The 22426-nt window shown below is 50.3% G+C and overlaps 8 protein-coding genes across 8 annotated transcripts; 4 read left to right on the top strand and 4 right to left on the bottom strand.

Moving 5' to 3' along the window:
* Positions 1–1133: 1133 nt before the first annotated feature.
* VFPPC_06145 (fungal specific transcription factor domain-containing protein) lies at positions 1134–3661 on the top strand (the record flags this gene model as incomplete). Its single annotated transcript, XM_018285234.1, has 4 exons — positions 1134–1260; positions 1424–2528; positions 2586–2960; positions 3022–3661. The coding sequence occupies 4 exons, from the start codon at positions 1134–1136 to the stop codon at positions 3659–3661; spliced, it is 2247 nt and encodes a 748-aa protein (XP_018142281.1).
* A 246-nt stretch (positions 3662–3907) lies between these two features.
* VFPPC_06144 (FAD dependent oxidoreductase) lies at positions 3908–5868 on the bottom strand (the record flags this gene model as incomplete). Its single annotated transcript, XM_018285233.1, has 2 exons — positions 3908–5151; positions 5202–5868. The coding sequence occupies 2 exons, from the start codon at positions 5866–5868 to the stop codon at positions 3908–3910; spliced, it is 1911 nt and encodes a 636-aa protein (XP_018142280.1).
* A 723-nt stretch (positions 5869–6591) lies between these two features.
* Positions 6592–7631, top strand: VFPPC_13972 (plasma membrane ammonium transporter (Ato3); the record flags this gene model as incomplete). Its single annotated transcript, XM_018291743.1, has 5 exons — positions 6592–6766; positions 6818–6908; positions 6954–7018; positions 7067–7327; positions 7378–7631. 5 exons carry the CDS (start codon positions 6592–6594, stop codon positions 7629–7631), a joined length of 846 nt encoding a protein of 281 aa, XP_018142279.1.
* Positions 7632–8653: 1022 nt separating this feature from the next.
* VFPPC_06143 (C6 transcription factor) lies at positions 8654–11530 on the top strand (the record flags this gene model as incomplete). Its single annotated transcript, XM_022428497.1, has 3 exons — positions 8654–8702; positions 8761–8925; positions 9006–11530. 3 exons carry the CDS (start codon positions 8654–8656, stop codon positions 11528–11530), a joined length of 2739 nt encoding a protein of 912 aa, XP_022284307.1.
* Positions 11531–12502: 972 nt separating this feature from the next.
* VFPPC_06142 (hypothetical protein) lies at positions 12503–13925 on the top strand (the record flags this gene model as incomplete). The annotated part of the gene is made up of 3 exons (XM_018285231.1): positions 12503–12731; positions 12800–12929; positions 13001–13925. 3 exons carry the CDS (start codon positions 12503–12505, stop codon positions 13923–13925), a joined length of 1284 nt encoding a protein of 427 aa, XP_018142277.1.
* An 860-nt stretch (positions 13926–14785) lies between these two features.
* Positions 14786–16011, bottom strand: VFPPC_06141 (decarboxylase; the record flags this gene model as incomplete). The annotated part of the gene is made up of 6 exons (XM_018285230.1): positions 14786–15085; positions 15135–15298; positions 15353–15489; positions 15543–15751; positions 15813–15885; positions 15944–16011. The coding sequence occupies 6 exons, from the start codon at positions 16009–16011 to the stop codon at positions 14786–14788; spliced, it is 951 nt and encodes a 316-aa protein (XP_018142276.1).
* Positions 16012–17418: 1407 nt separating this feature from the next.
* VFPPC_17932 (hypothetical protein) lies at positions 17419–17739 on the bottom strand (the record flags this gene model as incomplete). The annotated part of the gene is made up of 1 exon (XM_022429602.1): positions 17419–17739. The coding sequence occupies one exon, from the start codon at positions 17737–17739 to the stop codon at positions 17419–17421; it is 321 nt and encodes a 106-aa protein (XP_022285344.1).
* Positions 17740–18130: 391 nt separating this feature from the next.
* On the bottom strand, positions 18131–19189 carry VFPPC_06140 (hypothetical protein; the record flags this gene model as incomplete). Its single annotated transcript, XM_018285229.1, has 1 exon — positions 18131–19189. One exon carries the CDS (start codon positions 19187–19189, stop codon positions 18131–18133), a length of 1059 nt encoding a protein of 352 aa, XP_018142275.1.
* Between the last annotated feature and the right edge of the window lie 3237 nt (positions 19190–22426).

Genomic DNA, 22426 nt, shown 5'->3' with positions numbered 1-22426 from the left:
GGCAAATACTACATTATTCGGACTGCGGCGCTTGAAAATGGGTACGCCTTGCTTTAGCATTGCTGTTGTACGGTACACTTTGTGGATCCAGTTGCTAACTCTTGTGCTTGTCTCAGCCTTGACCTGCGGCCCGAGAACGAAATTTTTGTGAAATATAGACCGGCTTGGACAAAAGAGATTGAGGGCGCCGTGCAATGGGTGGAGGCACGGACCTAAAGTACTTAATAAGTAGTCAATGCCAAGCAAGAGCTCAGAAAAGACCAGATGTCAGGTTGGTGGTGATGGGATACTAGGCTGTTTGGGTCCAGGTTTGGGTGATTCGCATGCCACTGCCGTGGTGCAACTGAGACCAGTTGACCATTTGAAGTGTCTAGTGTAGTAATGGATAATTTTCAGTTTAAGTCTGTTCAGGAAGTCCAGCCAAAGCTCCAGTCATCATCTAAAAGTCAGCTCAATACAAGCATTTGAAGCTTGACGGAGTCTTGATGAGTTGTTGATAGTGCTCTGCCGCTTATGGCAAGTGGGGCATGGACATTGAACTAGGGAAGGCGCCCCTGAGATGAAGAGTATCTGGTCTGGTTTGGTGCAGAAACCGAAAGGTTGGAAGGCACGGAGCACAAACGTCCACCCCACAGCTGTGCCAACATCTCAGTCTCAGCCCATCCAACACACCGATCACATCTCACACAGCATACTAAGCATGTGGGTGCAACTTCGGAATCGTCAAACCGTCGAGTTCGGAACCCCAAGTTTTGCCGCGTACTCAGCAATTACTCTTTCGCTGTAGATCAATTGGCTCACCTGCTATTCGCTTCGGAAGGCGCTGTTCGTGGTGCAGCAGTCCCGTGGCAGTCACCTCTCCTGGCCATCTTGCTACTGAATCCGCTCGCACCATTGCGAGCTCCTTATTTGCATCGCCAGCCTTCAGTCTCATGATTATATATGCGGAACTCGCCTTCATACACCTGATTGATCGTTTGTCATATCGGGGAGCTTTTGCTAACCATTCCGAGCCCAAATTGTGACTAGCCAACACTCCCGAGGCTCGCTTGCCGTCAGTCACCTCACAGACCATCCCGTTCCACAGGCTGCAGGATGCTCCAGCTCCCAAGCTGACGGCTCACGGTCCGAAAATGTCGTCTCATCTTCCGGCTGGAATTCCTTTACAACCTGGCCCGCGTCGGCCTAAAAGACTCAAGATTGATGTGGCATGCGACACTTGCCGGAGCAGAAAGGTGAAGTGTGACGGCGTGCGCCCAGGTGAGGCTGCCTTTCTCTTTCTATGTTGCCCCTTCGAGTCAACTCAAACCATGGCAATTACATGCATGCTCCGAAAGACCACACGGTCCACTTGGTTTGGATGTCTCATTGTCTTTTAGTTCACGCTTACCCATTTCCGTTATTCGTCCTGACCAAGAGATAGCCTGCGGGAACTGCTCCAAGAGATTCGGACAGAAAGAAAATTGTCGATACAGCAACAGTGACGGTACCCCAGCTCCAGCTCCCAAGGACACGCTACCAACTTACAATGATCGACCAATTGTGAGCGGTACAGCACAACATCAACAGCAACATCCATCACGGGCAAGCAAAATTAACAACCAAGCCCTGCCCCCTGGTGCTCCGTATGCTGCTTCTCGCGACCGCCCCGGAGCATACCCTTCCGCTCACGTTCCTGTATTCCGACCTGTGCTACCAAATCCATCTCAGAGTCAGACCAACACCGACATCAAGCCTATCGCTTCTCGGGACAAGAGGCCAGCTGCCCCTTCGGAGACAAGCTCCGTTCCAACTACAGATGCCAGCCCTTCCGTCATTGATTCCATGACCGCCGTTGTTGACGACGGCGTCAGTACTGGAGAATTCTTTGGCAGCAGCAGTGCCGGTTCTTTTACAGCCCAAATCAAGGCTGCTGTTGCCAGTCGTCTTGGCCAAGCTCAACCTAAACCCCCCCGTCCTAGCCCTAGCCTTGGAATCGGAAGTCTTAATGCACCTCGGCGGCCGGGTATGCACAATAGTGCCAACGACGTGTTGCCGCCTCGTCGACAGGCTGACCATTTGATGAACGTATATTGGTTCTACGTTGATCCCTTGTATCCGTTTCTAGACCGCCGGAAATGGGAGCAAAACTATGCCAACTTGTTCTCCGGAACGCCACTGGATACGAATGAAGGCATCTTCGTTTCGACACTGAATGTCATTTTTGCCTTGTCGACTCAGTTAGTCGAGTCGATGGAGCCTGAGAACAGAGATGAAACGAGCGACGTATATTTCAGACGCGCCAAAGATCTATTGGATCTGACGTTTTGGGACTCTGGATCTCTTGAGTTGGTGCAATACCTGCTTCTGATGAGTCAGTACCTGCAAAGCACAAGCCTGCCACACCAAACTTGGATGATCGTGGGCTCCGCCGTCAGAGTCGCACAGAGTCTCGGCTTACATCTTCCGGAGACAAGCGCCGCGCAGCCAACACCAAGCCAACGTGAACTTCTTCGGAGAATATGGCATGGCTGCGTGCTTATGGACCGGTAAGAATGTTTTACTCAATACTGTGATGCCCCTGTTGTTGCTAACACTTGCTCCAGCATGGTGTCCCTGACCCATGGTCGCCCTGCGATGGTCTCGCGAAGCCTTGCGTCTACAGTTCCACTCCCGCTTACTTCTTCCAATGCTAAGCCCAGTGACTATGGGCGTCTTACCGAAGGCTCGTTTTTTGTCAAGTCTGTCGAGCTCTATGAGATTACTCATCGAGTTCTCCTCGATTTGTACTCCGAACCAGGTTCACGGCCGCGATCTACTGTTAATGATGATAGGAAAGATGAAGACCTTGCTACTGTAATGCAGTTAGACTCGGCCATGATGAAATGGGAAGAAAGCCTTCCCAAATTTCTAATACTGAGTGACCCGGATGTTGCAAACAACGATGTTTCGCACCGCCAGGCTGTTATTCTGCATATTAGGTACGTGATCAACGTTTTACACAATTTTTGAAGTTCCCCAATGAACCAACTTGCTGTGCAGGTTCCTCCATGCACGAATGCTGCTTCTCCGGCCGGTTGTTGCTCGGGTTTGCGTGCCACAACCCGGCACCGGAACCGGAACTGGCCGACTCCCAGATAGTCTGCAATCTCGGGTGATGCAACAGTGTACAATGTGCTGCGTGGATATTGCTAGGAACATCATTTCCCTTCTCCTAAAATATCAGGCATATGATGGAACCGTGGGTTTGCTCCCTGCGTGGTGGTACCGGGTCTACTACTTGTTTTCGGCTGCCACGGTCCTCATTGCTGCGAAACTGCGAACCGATATTTTTAATCCAGTCGACATTAACCAGGCATGGGGAGAAGTTATGAAAGTCTTGGAAGCCCACGAACATGTCAGTCAATCTGCGCGGCGTTGCGTTGCGGCGCTACAGATCTTGTCATCAAAGATATTACAGGGACAGGGCGCTCCGGCGATGGACCGGCCAACCTCTTTCAATACTTCTTTGCCACCTATCCAGCCTGTTAGCTCTCATGCGGACCGCATGCCGCCTCCAATGCCACCGGATCAAGCGTTTGCGCAATTTCCAGAGCTTGACATGCGCCAGTTGACATTTTCGGTGGATGACTTTTCATGGCTGAATGATATGAATGCGTGGAATGTGTTAAACGATACTTGACGATTTGCATAATTAATAACTCCTGGAGACAGGGAGTTGGCACTTGATGAATGTCGGCGTGAGCTGTTATGAACCAGGGTGTACTACTGTGATTAACGAGATTTCGAAGCGAAAGACTCCGCTTCTTGTCAACGTGTTGCCAGGACTCATAAAAGCACGACTTTGTCATTTCAGAAGCAAACAACTTCAGCTTGCACAACTACATCAACTGTAGGAAAGAAAGCCTAAGAACCAAGTCGCGCCCAATCAAATATCCTCATATCGATACAAATCCGCCTCCAACCCCTTAATCTGCAGAGCCAAAAGCCTTGAATAATAGCGACACAAGGCCAAATTCCCTCCGTGGAACCAAAAACCCGGATGGCCGCTCTTCTGCCAAATCGTCCTCATCTCTCCTTCTTCATTAAATCCCCAAACATCTCCAACCCTATCAGCCACCTCATCACCAAACATGATGCGCGTCTGTGTACGCATATTCTGATATCCCGTGGCGAACACAACCTCATCGGCCTCTAGCTCCGAACCGTCGGCAAACCGAATCCCATGCGGCAATATCTCCTCAATTTCCTGCCCCTGTTTCACTTTAATTTTGCCTTCGGCAATAAGTTCCGAAGCTCCCACGTTGATGTAATACCCGCCACCGCGCTGGAAGTACTTGAAGAATAGTCCTGCACCATCTGGGCCCCGGTCAACCTTGAAGCCTGCCTTTGCGAGACCCTCCAGCAGGGGTTTATCGTGCTCGGCCTGTCGGTCCGCGACATTGATCTGGATTGCTTTTAGGACGGGGGTTGGCAAGCCGTGGATGAGCATGTCAGCGTCGTCGACGGGCGGTCCATCTTCAGAATATATGCCGCTGAGGGCAATGTCAGTGATGGCCTTGGAGGAGACGACGTGCGTGGTTGAGCGCTGTACAATGGTAATGTCGTATCCCTTTTCGAGATAGTCTTGTGCAATGTCGTGGGCGGAATTGCATGAGCCTACAACGACGGCCTTTTTACCCGTCGAGTTATTCTGCGCACCTGGGAATTCCGAGGAGTGACAAAGTAGGCCGGTGAAGGAGTCTTGGCCTTTTATGGTGGGCTGGTTCTTTTTGCCTGAGTGTCCGGTCGCTTGGATGATGTGGCGAGGGTGGAATTTGCGAATCTCACTTGTACCGTCTGAGCGGATGCGATTTACCACCACGGTCCATGTGTTCTTGGTTGAGTCCCAGTTGGTGTGAACGAGTTGCGTTTTTGTCCATATGTTGAGTTCAAGAAGTGCGGCGTAGCTCTCAAAGAATTGGGCCAGCTTGTCTTTAGGGGTGAAGATGGGCCAGTGGCTAGGGAAACTGAGATATGGCATGTGGTCATACCAGACTGGGTCGTGAAGAACAAGTTGATGATACCGCTTGCGCCAGTTGTCGCCTACACGGTCATTCTGGTCAATCACGAGGGTTTCTACGCCGAGCATTTTGAGGCGTGCCGCGGCTGTGAGACCGGCTTGTCCTGCGCCTGGTGAGAGTGTTAGTGGGGGATGTTTCATTGGAATGGTTGAGACATACCAATTATTACTACGGCCGGATCGTCGTTTGCTTCGAAATTAGAGGCTTCGTTTCTTCTCTCTGCCCAGTTCTTTCGCCCTGGCTTCCCGCCGTGTTCGACACCCTTGGAGCGCCGGGCACCAGTGGGCTCTTCGAAGCCCCTTAGCTCCTCGAGGCGAGTGTAGAATGTGAAGATCTTCCATGTGCCGCTTTGTTCAACGAGACGAGCTATACCACGGCCTGTACCATGAGCGGTTTCGCAGGTCAAGTAAAATTGTATTCCCGTGACGGTTGCCTCTGCATCTATGGGGACAAGTTTACAGCCCTTGGTTGGACTGCCCTCGTCGATGGCAATCTTTCGCAGTCTGAAGCCATCTTTTGACTTGGAACAGGCCTGGAGATATTGCAGGATCTTTGAAGGACTGTGAATGGTGCGAAAGTCCCAGGACAGAGCGAGATGGTCACGCCAGTATCCGTCTTCCGCAAATAGCCCTGCGAGTGATGCTAGCGAATTTTGGGCCAAAGCGTCATTCACAGCTTTGACAACCTGGACTACGACGTGCTTGATGTCAATGTCAGGAGGGGATGGTGTTTCGGGTGGTGCTGGAAACTTGGCGACGGGGATGTTGATTGATCCTGGGACGGATCGCATGTGTGAAGGAACGGGCTGGGCGTTGAGGACTTGCATTGTGATGATGTTGGACTCTTAGACGTTTAGACTCGTGAGTGGTGTTGAGCTGTGTCTCATGGTCGATCGCACGATGTTTAAATGCTTCCCTTTACTGTACTGAGTTCCGATTTCGCGATCAACAGACCAATACTCGTACCTAGATCTCATCAACAGTAACTAGCCCGTATCCCCATTTCCAGACGTCCGATCCCCCACATATCCGTTTGTGGCACGCCCCGATGTCGTCTCCGTGGTTGCATTGATCGGAGCCGATCGAGCCTCATTGGTCGAAGAATCGGTTCCGTTGGAACTATCCAAGCCATGCAGCTGATCGGCGCGCCACGTTAGGTGCCGCAGCGGCTCTGATGTTGGGGTAAATGCACAAGGCTTTACATGTTGCTATAATTTTGACATTTTATATGAATAAAGATGTAATTGTGCTACGGTCCAAAGGAGGACCGCTCATCCGGGATGGGGCGGATGGCAGATCTGAGGTGGAGGCGGACGATTATGTCCGGTAGATAGGGCTACGATTGACCCCTTTTCAGATCTCCGGCTTTTCTCAGTTTAGCTCCTTTGACTGTCGAGACAAGTACACCCCACATGACTTCGCTCAGTGTGTTGAAGCAAGATTGAGTTGGAGGCTGGGATACAAAATGCCCAAAGACCCCGAATTTCGAACTGTGAGATGAAGTAAGGCGGACAATTTACTCTGTACAGACATCACTGCTAGAAAACATCATGACGTACCAAAATGACGAGAGTTCAAAGGAATCTCAAGCGGAGCAGCTTGGTAGAGTGCAAACACAAGCTAGTATCATGATACCGCCTGAGTTGTTTGAACAGCTTTATCTTTCGCCTCAAAATAAGGTGAAGGGCAAGCTTCGTCAGACGCTTGGAAATCCGACACCAATAGGTTAGTACCACTATATCACACACGCAAACAAATCTTAGTTAATATGGATAGCGATCGCTGGATTTCTCCTCTGCACAACACCGGCGTCCATGGCGTTGCTGGAGTGGCAAGGGGCAGGTGGCTTCGGAGCAGCTGCCAATGTGTGAGTGTACATAGTCTCGAAAGGTAACCTGACTAACAATATCAGGGGCTCTTACTTTTACCTCGGTGGTCTTTTGCTCGTCCTCGGCGCTATTGGAGAATGGCTCTTAGGTAGTCCGTATGTTCAACTAAACGAAGCCATCAACTAACATTCAACAGGTAATACCTTCCCTGCAACAGTGTTCTCAACCTTTGGCGGTTTCTGGTTCACCTTTGGAGCAACCATCACACCTGGGTACGGCGCATACGGGCTCTACTCCACGACAGGACAAGAGATGGACGGACTCAAGGAGGCACAGTTCTTCGCCACATTCTCCTTCTTTCTGATTGCGATGGCTATTCTCTGCAGTGTCTTTACGCTGGCTAGCATTCGGACGAATTTGGTCTTCTTTTCGATATTCTTGCTGCTAGTGCCGACTTGTAAGTTGTTCTTGGGACGTATGACTATTTCGGGCTACTAATGGTGATAGTTGGATGTTTGGCGGCTTCTTTTCTCGCTACGGCTCATGGATCGACGGATAGTGCCAAGACGTTGCAGCATGCCGGGGCGGGGTTGTTGTTTGTAGTTTCGCTTTTGGGGTGGTATATCTTTCTTGCACTGGTGCTTTTGTCAGTTGATTTCCCGTATGTGCGGTTGCCGTTGGGGGATTTGTCTACGGTTGTGCGTGGTGCTGGTGATGGGGAAGGGGATGGCGCAGTTGAAGAGGCAGATTCGAAGGTTTAGGATTTGGGTGTTGTTGAATTTGAAAGCATGCCTCAGGGATGCCAGCTGGTGGATTTGCGTTGGAATATGGGTTGTAGTTAGTTGGTGTTTCTGTCGATGTGGTTTGTGGAGTTGGATAAGTCGTGGAGAGTGGTTATGCTGAGCTCTGATGATCAGAAGTTGAAAGAGATGTGTAATATCGAGCAACGTAGTTAGATATTGGATAGTTTACGGACTTATACGTTTCTTTGATTTGGAATTACGGGTTTGTTAACCCTGATTTGTGCCCTTTCCGGGCAACGTGTCTTGGGCATGGGGCGAGCAGTGAATATTGAGGGTCTGCATAGATGCTCGACTAAGACGTCCTGAGTTTCTTGAAATCGGATAAATCATGTATTCATGATGTTTTGAACTTTGATGTAGCCTATTTTGCAATATCCGGGGCTACTGTAGCAAAGCCATATGCATAAAAAATGGAATGCTGGTAGCTGCCGTCAGCCGACATCCAGATTGTCACGCGGCATATTGTGCATCCCATCTCATGGATGAACGGAGTGTTCCGCACTAGTCTGGTACTTACTCCCAAAGCTAGGTGATATTTAGCGGTCAATCAAGAGGAGATCATCACATCCTGTCGTGGCACCAACAATATGAAGGATCAATGTGCATAAAATCTACTCTGCCAGCATCGTTTGGCGACGAGGTAACTTGACTTATTCCATTTTCTCTAGTATTACTTTCACGACACCATAATTAGAAACACCATGATGCCCCAAAATGAGCAAGGTAACCCTGCATGTCTTTCTCGGCAAAAGCATTGCATCAAATAGAATCAAGATGAATCGAACTCAATCTCAATCCGCCGACGAAACTACCGATGCAACGACTGCGGGGAAAACCGGTCGCACCTTCCTCTGTCTGGCAAAGTGCATGGATGGCGTCCCCCAGAACGCCACATTGCTTGCCCATCAACTTCCCCAAATCCTTCCATGTCTACCATCAGGCACCCAACAGCCTGCCAGGGTTCGGGGAAATGGAGCACCATGGTTAAATGCGGGCCATATCTCAACCCCGTTGAGCAGAGGACGCAGAGTACGCAGATATCACGCCTCTGACATCCAACCTGGTATCCGACGCTGAGCAACGACAGGTGTCTCCTCCGCACGGGGGAACGTGTACGACTTCATTATGCGGCGGCAGAACCACTCCTGCGAGCAGTGCAGAAAGGCCAAGAAGGCTTGTGATGGATACCTGGTGAATAGCAGCCGTGCGTCCTTTCTCGATGCTACGGCGAGAGCCCAAAGTGGTGGCACAGGTAAGCAACAGTATACCTATCAAGACGGGGCTGGTGTTATACGGCAGGCAATAACTAATCTTGTTCTTGACTTGGCGAAGACTCCAATTCGGCCATTCTTCCGTGCTCATACTGCGCAAGGACTAAAAAGCCATGCAGCTTCAACTATCTCTGGTCGCAGCCCTGGGTCTTCCCTGGTGCCTCCAAACGCATTGCGCGATCGTCAAGTTTAGCGGGAGTTACTGGCACGGCAGATATTTTGCTGTCGACGGCAAGGTCCGTGGTACCCAGCTTGCAATCAAGCTCAGACTCAGATGCCACCCCAGAGTCCAACTATCATTGTGACGTGCTCTGCCCAAGCTCGACAGGCGACCCCGTAGTTCACCCGTCGGTGACACCTGTTTGTTTCTCGGGAGCATCCGCGGATTCATTTCTGTCTGACCAACCGGCTTGTTTCTTCACAGGTCTCACCGACCACGGTTGCAGTTCCAAAGAGTACCATGACGGCGACTATTTTGCCGCATGCGGGGAAATTACCACCCTGAACGATTCAGCCGAAGCCTCAGAGTCAATATTCGATGATCTTCAGCCTCCTACATGGGAGCTGGCACGAAACGACGCTACCTGGACACAATCACACGTTTTCTCCCACCCAGATGCCCGTCATGGCGGCATGAAGAAGAGGAAGCGTCGCGATAGTCGTGACTATGACTACCACTCGAGACGTTCCACATCCACGGACTCGTTCAGCAACGCGGAGTCTAATTTGAGTCTCCGTTCGAACAACATTTTGATCACAGAAGGATTGCTTCGCATTTACAATGATGTGTTGGAAAATAACTTGTGCTGCTGGCTCGCGGAATCTACTTGTCCATACAAGATGGAGCAACCTCGACTCAGAGTGGATGGTATAAACGACGTGCGTCCGATGCAATGCGCTGTAACCGAATCTATTTGGCAAAACCGGATTCTCCATCGCGTCATACAACTTGACAGAGTGGCGCAATCAGCAAATATGATCCATCTCACCAGATCTGAGAATGCTTCCGTTTCTAGAGCACTCAACCTGACCATCATGGCCTATGCAACTCAGTGGGCACAGGGCAAGCGACGGCATGCAAGGCACTCATGGGACGCATCAGAGTTTACTGAAGACTTGGCTGCGGATATTGAAGATGAATTTGCAGACACCTTTGAGCAGACACTTCAACAAACCCTTTGGGAACGGGCACACCGAGCCTTGAAGGAGATATCTGACGTGGAGTCGTACCGTGCCGTATTTGCTCAACTAATATTTGGACTCACGAATAAGCCCTGGTGCAGCAAAGACTACGATACCGTGGATGATATCAGGGCTCGTGGGTCGGTTTCTGGTGAAGCAGGTGGCAACAGAACTTCAATTCTTGCGCAGCTCAAGCAACTCATTTCTCAGGAAGGACCACCAATCGTGATGGAGAATGCGGCGCGCAAAATACATACTCTGAAGAGCCGATTCGAAGGATATGAAATAGGCTACAGCTGCGTATCAAGTAACACAGATGCCCACCCAGGTGCGGTCGCAATGAACTCTGACAACAGGCGCACTATAGGGCTCCTGTATTGGCTGGCCGTCATGTTTGACACCGTTTCGTCGTCCATGGATGGGCGACCCAACGCTTTGTGCGACGAGGATTGCCAAAGTGACGAAATTCGGACGCGTCAGCAAGACACGGAGCTTCATGGTGCTCCCTCAAACCTCTCTTATCATTGGAAACTCGACTACTTCGCCAGGGACGTAGTTGAGCCCAAACGTTTGCAATGGCCCTGCGCCTATGAAGTTGCTGCCGATGCTGTCATACGATCTGCGCCTGTCAAAGTGCTCTTGTTTCGACACGTCTCATATCTACAAAGCGCCTTGAGAAGGCAAGCTCCATTTGGCCAAATTGAACCCCTGCTGCAGGCGGCAACTCAAACCTACAGCTATTGGAACACAACATTTGGTCCATTTTTCAAGGACCTGGTTGAGCACTACGACTCCGTACCTCCCAGGATCAAAGGCTGGTTTGTATGCATTGCCATTCCCTGGCTACTGGGATCTCTGATGCTGGCCGACCTTGTTGAATTCATCGACAAGAAAGGGTTACGGCGTGAGAAACGCGATTCTGCAATGCTTGGTCACATCTCGGCATCCACAATACGCAAAGATAGTGCCGCTGAGCTCTCCAAAATGGCAATCCTAACCAAGCCAGCCGCCGTCAATGGGGAGCAGCCATTGCTGCAACTCCCAGACTCTCATTTCGCCGTGAATGAGGGTACTACCTTGAGTGAGCCCTGGACGATGGTTCTCATTAGAGCATTCACCAAGGCCGCAATCTTTTATTTAGACACTCTGGTTAATGCAACCAATCAACACGAGGACTGGTTTCTTCTTGGTTACCAGAGCCAAGAAGTCAAGGACAACAGTCATCATTGTCAAAACTGCATCGAGGCCCTGTGGTTCCTTGGGCGGAAAGCGCAATTGGCCAGAAATCTCGCCCAGGTCCTGTCTCGGGCATTTGCGTCTGTGAGCCGCGGCAGTTCTCAAGTTTGGGCAGACCCTGGGGTTGAAAAACGTGTCGATGCAGCACCCTCCCTAATTTTGGCATAGTCCATGCACACACATTCGTGGTGTGGGTTGTGGAATCTGCCATTGAGGCTGGAGATGGCGCCGCCAACAAAAGTCGGGACACGGTCTCAGCCCCAAGCCTCCTCGGACCTGCGTGGTACAAGATGGAAATCGCGGAACAGAATCCCCAAAAGCCAGCAAGCTGGCTGAAGAACATCTAGAAACTGACAAAGCAGGAATCATCAACTACTTACATCGCAGGATATTTTTTTTTGCCATGGTGAGATTTGATTGTGGGAAGGCTGATGTGAGAAGCTTACTTGAAACGGTGGCGTACTTTTTTCTCTTATACCAGCAACGGATATTACCAATCTCGGCCACAAACCGGTCTGTCGTTCTCTCTCGACAAACTGGTAATGAATACCCCCTGCCGCCCAGCTTTATCAAATACGAATACATCAGTTGGTCACTTCGAGATTGCATTGATCCACAATGGGCTGACGCCCGATTGAACGGATACTACACTGTTGGGTATGCATCAATGGGACCGTCCTAAAGTGTCTGGCTGCACCACATAAGCACTTGAAATGCTCAAAGTACCACTTGGGCAAGACAATCTGGTTCATAGACCTTGAAGGTCTATGTGGCTGGGCATGATCCATGTCATTGGATGTGTCCCCGCGGATCACGTCTGCAAGATACCCAATCCGCAAGCTCACAGTAACACAAGGCGGCCGGTAAGCTGCGAGACTCGAATGCGGTCTGACAGATGGCCCGAAGCTTTTGGTTCGGTGAGGCTCTGGTTTGCCCGTGCCGTTAGTCTTTTTTTTTCAATTATGCTTGTATAACTTGAAAAAGTTCCCCGAGCCACCCTTTCTCTCCTCTCACTGCTCCTCCACGGCCCGTTTCCGCCTTCGCATCACCACCACCTTTACAAGTGCAAGCTTCTCACAGCGTGCGACAATGCTGCGGAGGCGTATTATCCCTCTACTATTGTTGCAATTCGGAGGAGTGATGGCTGCCTCTCGAACGGATAATCAAACAATCTGCGACTACTACGCCGAACAGCGATATGGAGAGAACAACGTCACTACACAGCTCTGGTTGATGCAGGGCATCGTTTCGTATGCCTATGCTGGCGGTGCCGCGGTTCAAAAACCCGTTGCCAACAGTACTGGTGTATTCAACAAGGGAAACTTTGGCGGCGACGAGGTGTTTCTTCGCTCGTGGTTTGATGGCTCAAGTATGGCGGCACCCACGAGAGTCTCTGTCAATGTCTACATTGAGCTTCAACTAACTATTTCGAAACAGGGGCAACAACAAATCTCAATGGCCTAGCTGTAAAGGTGGATTGGTTGGACGGAGGCGGTCTCGATCCTCTCCTTGGCTATTTGAATGGGTCTACTAGTACTCCAAAAATCAGAGAGGGCTCAAATCAAGAGTAGGCTCTACTTACTACGTGACTTTTGCTGGTCCTTCGATAGAATTGCTAATGATGGTTCTTTTTCTTAGCATTTTGTTCTCCCACTGGTACGTCACGTTCGGAAATATTTACAAGTGCAGTCTTGTGAAGGAGTTTGTGGCCAAGGCATATGCGCCCTATACACCGGCCTACGTCCACAAATATATGGATCTCAACCAGACGCAAGTCGGCTACTTTATCGACCAGTTCATCGTTGCCAGTAAATACTACGGCTTCTCGGATTCGGACGCGCAGCAGCTATCGGCATTTATGAACACAAAATACAACAATAAATGCTCACCACCTGACGCAACTGGACAGCTCAATTCCGTATGCCTTGCAGAAGGTTGCCCACAGGCTTTCCCTGAGAGGGACTGTGCAGCGTACAACAGCATAGGGCCATATGGTTACAAGGCCAACACCCCAGCAACTGGTACTGCGACGGGCGTCAATCCGACTGCAAAAGCAACTTCGTCTGAGACGACATCCCCCTCGGCAACAAACACTTCTGCGCCCCCTGCCAGCGGCGGCTCATCCTCCAGTCTATCTGCCGGGGCGATTGCGGGCATTGCCATTGGCGGTGCAGCCGTTCTCTTACTGGCGGTGGGCATGTGGCTGTACTTTCGTCGTCAGCAAAAAGCCAACAAACCCGCAGAGAAGCCAGCGACAATGCCAAACGAGATGGGCGAAGGAGCAGGTGCATTCTCGCCCCAATCGCCGTACGGTCACCCGCACGACAGCTATTACAGCAGATCCAACCCACACGACTCGTATGTTGTATCTACAATCGGCAGTCCGAATAGCCCACCGCCGGCTTGGGACCAGGCCAAAACTCCACAACCACAGGAATTGGGGGCAGAGAGTCCAGCGGCAACACCAGGACTTGGGTCACCAGGGTGGGGACAGATGCACCAGATAGCTGAGATGGAGAGTCCTGATCCGCCTCCAGGTTGGAGCCAGCGAACACAGCCCTGAGCATCACGGAGTAGAGGCATGCATGTAGATGGGTATTTGCACTGACGGACGCGGTTGATTTTGCAACATTGGCGCAGGGGCGGGATGGACGGGAGATACATGGTGTCTGAGGTTAATGGACTCTTTCTTCGGCTTTTCTTTTCGGTTGCCTTTTTTTTTTTTTTGTTTTTTTTTGTATATTTCTTGTTATGTTGTCTTGGCCTGGTGATAATTCTCTGTGGCTCAGAACGGCGACGAAGCTGAAGTGATACCGAATACATACATAGACCTGGTAGTCTGGCATTTGATATCTGAAAATATTCTGTTAATTTTGACACTCCACCAGCCCATCGGCTAAGCGCGACAAGGCGAACTAAGCAGACATTCAACCATCACGCAACTCTGATCAATCGGATCAACGTTCGCAATACTCCCAGTACCGTACTCTCGCAAGACCTCCCGTTCAATTAAAGTTTTGTCAGTCGCAATTTTACCATGCGTCCACCGTCCCGTCACCGGTCGCACCGCCCACCGCTACTGCAACGTGAGACGGGGCGAAGTGCGCTTAAATTTAAAGCCGCCGACAAGCAGCTTATTGCCATTTGGCCCAGGCGGAACCACCGGAAGCGCCGCCCAACACAACACTGAAGTCAACATGGAGTCTGGTGAGATTTTAATGCCCAGCGAATGACCTGTCTTGTTGGCCGGGCGAGATCCTAGACCGCGTTGGGCTACATTTTTAATAATACAAGGCTCATGCACAAGCTCACAGTCAGCTTAGCGAAGAATTATAACCGCGGGTTACGGTCAGACGCATATCCAAGGCATTCATTTAAATGCTCAACTAAAAAAAATGTCATCATGTCTAGGACTGTAAAATGTCATGACGGATGCACAGTGTCCTCGCTGCAAAGCCCTTCATCACGTAGATAATTCGCATTATACGCGGAATGCTTGCGCTCCATTTCCGCCTGCGAGGGCCGTCTCGCGGCACTACTCGCGCGTCGACTGGCCGTGCCGCTGAAGGAGCCGACGCTGAATATGCGCCGGACGAGTGTCCATGTGAGGGGGAGGTTGGACACGATGATGGCGGTGGACGATTCGCGGACGTACCAGAATGTCCATTCTGCGCCAAAGGGTTGTGTGAAGCTGTAGTATTTATTGAGGACGGCGGAGAGAATCTGGAGAACGTTAGCGATGGACATTTGTAGGTGAATAGGGGGAGCGAACAGTGAAGCCGCCTAGGCAGAAGACGCCGACGAGGATGAGTTTCTTCTTGAGTGGCCAGTGGGTGCGCAGGAGGAGCGGCACGGGGATGAGGATGATCATGATGTCGGAAGTGATGTTGAAGACGGCGTTTGTTATCAGGTGGTTTAGGGCGGTTGCGCATTGAACTATATTTGTTAATGTCTTTCTTTTTGTGAGTGAATGGATATGAAGGACCGTACTGTTCGAGGGAGGAACTTCCCAGTATCCGGTAAAGGGTCTGCACCATACGCCAAAGTAGAGGATTTCCATGACGACGAGGCCGAGGCCGACGTATACGCCTACGAGTTTTACCGTGAGGTTTGCGGGGAGACCTAGGCTGTTTGGTTGTTAGACGGACACTGAGAGTGAATGTTGGCGGGTGAAGCGTACGTCAGGCGGTGGTACATGAGCAAGAGGCATGTTTTTACGGTCCATACGGTACTGATTTGCATCTGCTCGACGATGAGGACCATTTTGGAGCCGAATACGCGCTCCTTGATGCTGTGCGGTGTGAGGATGACATGCTGGCTCGGGTCGATGAGGTTGCTGTCCGTGGTGGATACGATGTTTATGCTGACGATGAGGACCGTATAGGTCATCTGTAAGGTTGGCGATTAGTCCTGTTCATGGTTGGAGTTGATGGGTGAGTGAGAGGCGCACCATGGCAAAAATCATGAGTCCATCGTCTGGTCTCAGCTTTTTAATCGATCCGCGTAGTAGAATCTGCGAGGTCCTGCTCCTGCGTTAGAACGACATGCGCAAACTGGCCGGGAAACAAATTGGAGTCGTACATTCGAAGCAGCACCACAAACCAACAGAGGGAGTACCAGGTCCACGACTCAATCACAATCTTGGACATGATGCCGGTGTCGATGCTGGGATCTGCCGAGACGGGCACATGTTGCGCGCCATCTGGCACATTACATCATTTTGAAGATGCGCCTTTTGAGAGGAGGTGTTGAGGTTGCAAGGTTCGGGAATACGGACACGGGAACAAGTGAAGGAGGTGAGCAAGTATGAGAAGATGGGATGAGAGTGGATATATTATGAAGGTGTGAAGTGTCGAGAAGTCAAAAGTCAACGGGTTCAAATGGTGCAAAAGTGGGGGGTGGCGAGTCTTTTTGGCTCAACTCAAGCTGTCATTCCATTCCAATCCCGACGAAGACAAAAAAAAAAAGGACCATGATGCAACTGTTGTACGACCCAAGCGTTTTTTTTTTCTCTTGTCGGTTTCATTAATCCTTTGATTCGATTTGGGTCTGTGTCTGTGCTTGGGGGGGGCTGTTGGTGAGATTTTGTTGGCTGTTGGTTCTTTTACAGTACTGTACATGTCTGGTATTATTATTATTATTTATGTCGATGCATATGACTACAGCCACGTACTTTGGCTTGGCTGGTCACTCATTTGATGAAAAACCCCCAAATGCGCCATGCAGTGCGATGCATGTTGGTTCTTTGCGCGGTGACATTGACGGTTGATGGCTTGGGCTTTTGGGCTTCGGCTTTGGGGGGAGTGCAGAATACAGTGGGGATTGGATTCAGGATCGGGCGAGGATTTCAGCGTTTTGGTGTTTGGGGGAGACCATCAAATGACTTTTTTGGGCCATGAATCAGTTTTTGGGTGTCGGTGAACTCTCAAGCCTGTGACGTCGTTTTGTGGGAAAGGTGCGAAATGCAGACGCTTGATGGCTTGCTGGGAAACGCCACATGGCTTTTATCGAGGACAGAATGGGACGAAAATGGGAAAGGCGATTTATTGCGAATTGATTGATGATTTGAGAATGGGCGCAGGAGTGGTCTGGTCTCATCTGTTCATGTTGTGATAAACGACTTGACATTGACACCTTTTTTTTTTTTTTTTTTTTTTTTAAACCCGCGCTGCTTGTGCGTCTGGCTGAACGTGACCTCGTCTGTCCACATGCATCTCGATTGACTTCTGCTCTGTCCAGTCCCAAGAAAACACTCCGCACCGGCAATCGCAAGCCATCAAAATTTGATTTGATTCGATTCCACCAGACTCTCAAATCGCATCTCCATCGACACACGGGCCGCCCATCCTTCATCGACATAATATCTCCTCCCATGACCCGATAAGCCTGGTCGTCGACTACAAATTCAAGCACTTGCGTTCGTAATCTTGGCTGGAGCCATGCCCAACTTACTAAGAGATTGAAAGATTTCCAATCTCAGACACAACCACGATCCCATTTCAATCCCATTTCATCCCGGCCCATCCCATCAAAGTCACCATCCGCGCCATCCCCTCTCATCCCATCCTATCCCCAGGTTTCGCGGCGCCACAAAGTCTCAGATACCCTGCCCGAGATTTAGGCATCCTTATTTCGCCCCCTGCCACAATCCCATTTCCTACAAAATTGCTACGCAAGATCCGACCTGTATCTTTTACGCAGGGACCAACAACAGCACAGCACCACGTGGACAACCATTGGAGCAATTTTTTTTTTCTCCTTCTCATCATGGTCCATCGGTTCGAATATTTGCCTGTCACGGCGAATCCTCCGCATTCAGAATGAAGCAATTCCACTACATCCTGGTTCCTGCGATGGCAAAGTGATACTGAAATCATCACTGGTGTTTACGCTGCCCGGCGGCCCCGAGAAAATTGTACCACAGCACCAAGCCACACCACAATGTCTGGGAACGTTGCACACCACTCCATCACAGCTCAGGCTGGGTTTCCTTGTCAGACTCGTGGGAACGATTGGTTGACGCGCTGGCTAATTGGATGAAGAACTGCGCAGAAATTGGTTTGTGGTTCCTAACAGTTGCTGAACGAGCGGTCCGACGGCGTAAACGACGCCAAAATCTGTTTGGACTGCCGCAGTAACTGAATTGCATGACTAGGTCATCAAAAGAGGCGTTGAAAAGGGGTCTCAGATTGCGATATATTTATATTTGACCCATGCCATTGCCCTGACTGTCTAAGACTCCAAGCAAGCCACTGCCACTGCCACTGCTTACGCCGTCCGCCAGCCATCAACCTCCTCAAACCAGCGGGACCTGTAAACCCTCTGTCCTTTATACATCACGGACAACGCGCCGTTTGCATCCAAGAAGTTGACCTGTTTCGGGATAGCTGCTTCATCTCGCCACTGTGCCTGCGTGTAAAGCGCCCCAACTGCCGCGCCGGCTCTATAAAGACTAACACTCTTGATATCGGAGCGAGGCCGTGACACGCCATCGTAGCCCACTCTATCACCATCAACCGAGTGAAAGCCGCCAAGATACTCATTGACCAACTGCTCTCCAGAGCTATTGAACTCCCCGGTCGACAAGTCCAGTGCGTAAATATCCTGGTCCGTTGGCATCAGTACCATCCGCCCAGACGGAACGGGGACGAGGTCGTGCGGTCCGTCCCACCACTTGGCGTAGGTTTTCCACTCGGAAGCTAGTTGACTAGCGGATGCCATGGTGTAGTTGAATGACTCGAGGAGAGTCTTGTTGCGGTACTCATACCCCTGAATGATGCCGTATGCCGTACCTCCTGTTCCGTCTGCTGCGTCTGTTGTCCCTGCTACCCAGAGCGTGCGATGCTCATTGTCCCAAAGCATGCCGTGGATTGCTCGTACACCGGTCACCTTTTGTATCGGAGATGGATCATCGGCTTTGCTTGCGGAGTCGTAGATCCAGACTCCGGCGTCGCTTTGCTGACCAGTCGTGGCTATGGCCAGTACGTTATCGGGGAGTAATTCCAGGGTGTGGGCATTGCCTAGATTTCCTTCCAAGCAGACGCCGTACTCTAATGATTTGTCTTTGTGTCTACCAGGTGCGTAGTTGATTATGAGAGCGGAATGGCCGATGATGGCAAGGACTTTGGAGCCTTGTGCCGCGAATTTGACTTCTGTTGCAGATTCCCCATTGGTGATGCAGCTGGCTAACTTGGGGGCCATGGTGCTGTTTGACGCTTCAGCGGTCCATGTCCAGGGCTCTTGAGCTGCGTGCGGGTATGAGATTTGTATGCTTGGTTTTGGACCGTAGAGGCCTGTGATTGCTCTGGCTGGTAGAGTTGATGCCATGTCGGCTAGGATGAGCAGACTGCAGAGCAGCCATGCCACCCGGGGCGGATTGACGTTGAATATCATCGTAACAACACGTCTGAAGCTGGTGGAATTTTCTTTGGACACCTCAAGAGTTACTATCTCATGAGGAGTCAGAGGCTGGTACAATTGAACGCAGGAATACTGTGCACAGCCTGCCAGTTCGCTCCACCTCGTGTTGGGCTTAGTCACGGTGACGATCGTCGGGGAACACCGCGTTTTGGGGAGCGAAGAAGTAGTGGAAATAGTAAGTGTCCTATAACAGGTGTCCTTGAACTTGACAAGTTCTATTCATTCGCCATGTTGGCATGTTTGTGACTAGGAAAAGGTAGGCATTTGGCTGAGACCGTCATGTTCCCACACAATTTGATCAAAGTTGGAGTAAGTGCCTAACTCGACAGTCAATGCTAGAGGTTCTTCTCTCAGCTGGTAGTTGTAATTAGTGTCTTGGCAATGAGTTATGCTGAATTGCATGAGATGCTAACCAGGCTGCTTGGGACTGGCTGCTTGAAGTATTGACGAGCCAGACGGGTTGACTACTGGGACCCTAACTTTGCCTTCAGGCGGTATCATGTCAAATTTAGGACACTGGCACACTTGGAAGACCCCATCGTTTCTGCAAAGTATATGTCTTGGCTCTTCATGGGCACCAATGCTAGTGTTAGCACGTCCAGACGTTTGCTTGTGCGGTGTTTATGACTGCAAATTCTTGCGTACGTGACAACAGTGTATCATAACGTTATTGATACTATAGTTAGAGTATCACACACTCTTTTCTTTACTCCTTTTATACCCGAGAGACACCGCATATCTAGACCAGATCACCACCGGCCACTAACACTCACCACTCCCGCTCGGCTTCTCACACGGCTTCCCCGTACAGTCAAAGCCAGAATTATCCTCAACATTACCACACAGATACTCACCGGCAGACGTACCATTCGCCAGTTTCAGACTGACATCAAAGATGCCAATATCCCTACACGGCGCAACAGCACTGCACTGCAGACTCGCCGCCCGCGTCGACTGCGTCGTGCCCGTGATTCCGTGAAACTCAATATCCTTGATTTGAAACTTCGAGTTGGTGCAGTTTCCTGAACCTGGTGCGCCGGTGAATTGCGTGCACTGGGAAATTGCGACTGCTGCGTTCCTGATGGAGTCGACGGTCATGTTGTTGAAGACCATATCCGAGCAGACTGTTTATTCAACACAGTGAGCAACATCTCGTTCAGCAAGGTTTCAATCATTCACTTACACCCAAGTCCTCCGCCACCACCGTTGGGCGGATAACCATTCTGATCGTCTGTCCAGGTCTTGAAGTACACCTAACAATCGACGTTGGCACGTTGAACGTTTGTGAATGATTAACACTGGCAGACCTACAGCGTGAAGGGTGTTTCCAAAGTGCACATTCTGCACCTTTAATCTCTCCATGGTTTCAAACTGGTCGCGAAACTGGCCAATACTACCTAGTGCAATACCAGAGCCGTCGTAACACTCCGAGTCGTAGATACCTATATCTGTACTATTTCCTTTCAAGGAAATGCAATCGTCGCCATTGTAGACTACCCAGCGTCTGAAATTGATGTGAGAGCATCTTATGGTGTCGGCGCCGTCATTATTGACTGTCATTGTTAGTCATTGTAAGAAAAGCGAGCGTCGGAATTCCTCACAGCTGCTAACCACATTGCCCGTATTATTCACGAAAATGTCATCCAAATCCACATTTTTGCAGTAAATCATTGATAAAGTCCTGTCCAGTTAGCGTCCGCAAGTTCCAAGACACCTCTTCACGTACCACATCTGACTACGGATAAACCTCATCCCCTTGACAACGGAATTTGTAAGTCCATTTAGGGTAAGGGCGTGCGGCCGTCCAGGAAAGTTGGACTTGTTTTCCTGTTTCGAGATGAATTCGTACCAGGTATCTCCGTTTCCGTTGAAGGTTCCGTGGCCGTGGCCGTCAATTTGTACCTTGTCACCGCCGAGGATAAACGCCGTGGATTGGTTTTGGTAGCCGACTTGGAGCGAGTTCCTGAGCCAGTATTGAATATCTGTGCTCCACTACGAGCCTTGAATTAGCTGTCTGTTGTTGAGGGTGCGGGAGGGTGCGGATGGTGCGTACCAATAGTTCACCGTGAATGTCTATCTTCACATCCTCGAGTCCTTTGATTTCCATGACTGAATTGACGTAGTACTTTGTGGGCAAGAATATCACTCTCCCGTGTCGACTACAGTCCTTGAATGCTTTGATTATGGCGGGAGCATCGTCGACATGTTCGGATCCGCTGGGGTTCACGACGCATGTCTTTCGGGCACGGTCTGGATTGGCGGCTGACAGGCAAGCATAGAGAAGTAGAATCAAGTTAAAGATATGTTTCATTGTGTATTCTTGTTAGTATCGTGAAGCGGGCAGGTGTTTGCAGTAACAAATATCTCAACGGCCCTGTTCCATATGCCCGTTGATTCAACATCCTATACGGAGGCATCTCAGCAGCTCATTTATACGACCTGTACACCCGCCTTCCCCGCAATTACCACCGTTGCATGACGAGAAAAGTAATGTTGTGCGCATAGCCGTACGAATGGCTGTCAACGGACAAGATGCACGGAGGCGGGGTTGATCGACTAGTGTGGTGTTGATCTGCTCTGCTTGTTCTGAGAAATGCCCGGCTCGGTGTTGTCGTTCTATTATTATTACGAGCCATGAGTAGGTTTCCGGAATCTGGGAGTTTGATGGTTGGGTTGTGATGATGATATAAGTGTGAACGGACAAGGAGTTGCTAAATAGATGGAGTCGTCCTGCAATGAAGGTGTGAGGACTCTAGTTGACCCGACGCTTTGATGTCAGCCCAACTTCGGGAAGCAAATAGATGAAAAGCACGATGAGCCATTCCATCAAATCACGATGTTAATGAAAAGTACGATAAGCCGTTTCGTCGAGTCACGTAAGTTGCCCAAGCCATGAGAAGCGGTGTTTGACTTGGCAACATGCATAGGATAGTTATTAGGGTGAAGAGTAGCAAACTATGGAGAGATTTTTGCACCTATTCAGATTTTGACCAATACCTTAGAGCAGCTACCCTACTGGGCCCTTTTCTCACCGATGTTTACAGATGTCCTGAAGCTCAACGTCCACGCACGGAACGCTGGTAACTGGGTGTCTGGTTTTGCCAGTCTGTGAATAGATTTGGGTTTCCTCTGCCTAGCTCGTAG

This window comes from Pochonia chlamydosporia, chromosome 5, assembly GCF_001653235.2.
Source record: "Pochonia chlamydosporia 170 chromosome 5, whole genome shotgun sequence".
Taxonomy (NCBI): domain Eukaryota; kingdom Fungi; phylum Ascomycota; class Sordariomycetes; order Hypocreales; family Clavicipitaceae; genus Pochonia; species Pochonia chlamydosporia.
The sequence above is the reverse complement of the archived record's forward strand: the minus strand, read 5'-3'. Positions and strand labels throughout refer to the sequence as shown.